Below are 1,872 nucleotides of genomic sequence, written 5' to 3' on the forward strand. Positions count from 1 at the left end.
GCGCGAAGCTTGAGATCAAGCACCACAAAAGGGCTGCCACAACTATGGACCGATTGCCATGCCTCCTCCACCGTGTCGTAGAAGCCCTCCATCTTCGGCCAAAAGGCCTCGAACCTAAACCTCCGCCCCATGACCAAATCAGCGTTCAAGTCCAACAAAAGCGGGCAGTGGTCTGACACTATGGAGCCCAAAGCCGGGAGTTGACATGTTGGAAACAGCTCCTCCGAGCAAGACGTGCTGAACATGTGGTCAATCTTTTTGAGAGTCGCTTCCGCCCTTTCATTCGACCAAGTATATCGCCTTCCATTGAGATAAATCTCTTTGAGATTCAATGAGTTTAACTTGGCACGAAACCACGTCATCATTCTTCTATTGATCATGGCATTGTTTTTGTCCTCCGGGTTTACTAGCAAGTTGAAGTCACCAAGTACAACCCACGGCCGGCATGTAGGTCTCTAATTTCAACCAACTCCTGCATGAATTCAATATTGTCGAAGTATATTGTCTTTGTGAACTTCCTTACTAGCCCTCTCTCCTCCACCACTAATGCTAATCCAATTAATTACTTCCATATCAGACATTACGTAAAATTCCAATGTACGTTTTCGTGGATGTAGCATTACTCAGCTAGAACATATGCAACCACTACATGCATGTGCCGTCAATCTTCTCCTAAGTAGAGTAAGTATACAAGAATAGCCCTGTAATTAAGCATAAGCTAATCCCGTCGATCTTGTCCTATAGCTACTTACAAAGACGTTAATTACAAAGTAATTCAATTGACTGATGCAGATTATGTATACGTATGTAGAATTATTATTCATTCGATGGTGACGGCGCACTCGGTGCCCTGCACGACGACGGCCCTGAGCTGCGACGGCGCCGCGACGGCGACGCACTCGGCGGCGAGGGCACGCTCGCCGGACACCCAGGCCGCCACCTTCCACCGGAGTCGTCCCTCTATGCGCAGCCTCAGCAGCGCCGGGGACCGCCCATCGGCTGCTCCCTCCGCGGACGCCGCCGCCGCCGACGAGAGGGAGGCGGAAAGCACGGCGTCGCCCTGGGCCTGCTGGAAAGGCGGGAGGGGCCCGGCGGTGGCGAGTTGGAAGCCCGCGTAGGGGGCGCGCGCCCGGAGGCCGTCGTAGAGCGCGGCGGCTGGCGCGTTGGGGTTGTGCGCCATGAGGGCCGCGTCGAGGCGCACGAGGCCGCCGCCGGTGCTTGCGTTGGAGGAGGTTGCGGTGGCGGCCAGCAGCGTGAAGCGCGGAGCTGAGGGGCGGAGGGTGAGCCAGAGGATGATGCACAGTGCCAGCAGTGACGCCGCACCCGACGACGCCGCGATCAGCAGCCGTCGCTGGCGCCAGCCACCGGAGTGGTGATGGTGGTGGTGGTGGTGGTGGCGCTTGGTGGCGCAGTCCCGCGGGGAGTGGTCGGGGTCATCGGTGATGAGGGACATGGAGAGAACAGAGATGGAGTGCCCCGGAAGCTGACTAGCTGAGCTGCCTAGCTAGCTAGCCAGTAGCGCAAGAGAGCAGAGCACACGAGTGGGCAGGGTCTGCCTGAGGGCCTGAGATTTATGGTGTGTGAGTGGTAGTACAATCAGTGTAAGTCTCAATCATATTATATTTTAATGTTTTTCTCTGGTTAGTTGTAGTAGTTGATATTACCACTTGATGATATGAACTTTGGTACGAGTAGTAAAGACATCTTTTCAGTTACATGCTGGTTATTATGATGAAGTCTAGTGTATGCATGGTTTCTTGCTTTGCTTGGTGCTCCATCAACCATCATGCTTTTCTCTCCTCTATTTTCCTTTTATCAAGACACAAGAGAAGAAAGGCACCAACCCTCTGCCTGCCTGCCTGCCTACCTGCC

At 54.0% G+C, this 1,872-nt stretch overlaps 1 protein-coding gene across 1 annotated transcript; it reads right to left on the reverse strand.

Moving 5' to 3' along the window:
* Window positions 1-576: 576 nt before the first annotated feature.
* Window positions 577-1,553, reverse strand: LOC119305312 (NDR1/HIN1-like protein 26). The gene has a single exon (XM_037581873.1). The coding sequence runs from the start codon at window positions 1,451-1,453 to the stop codon at window positions 821-823; it is 633 nt and encodes a 210-aa protein (XP_037437770.1). The 5' UTR covers window positions 1,454-1,553; the 3' UTR covers window positions 577-820.
* Window positions 1,554-1,872: the final 319 nt, after the last annotated feature.

This window comes from Triticum dicoccoides, chromosome 5B (assembly GCF_002162155.2).
Source record: "Triticum dicoccoides isolate Atlit2015 ecotype Zavitan chromosome 5B, WEW_v2.0, whole genome shotgun sequence".
NCBI classification, from domain to species: Eukaryota; Viridiplantae; Streptophyta; class Magnoliopsida; order Poales; family Poaceae; genus Triticum; species Triticum dicoccoides.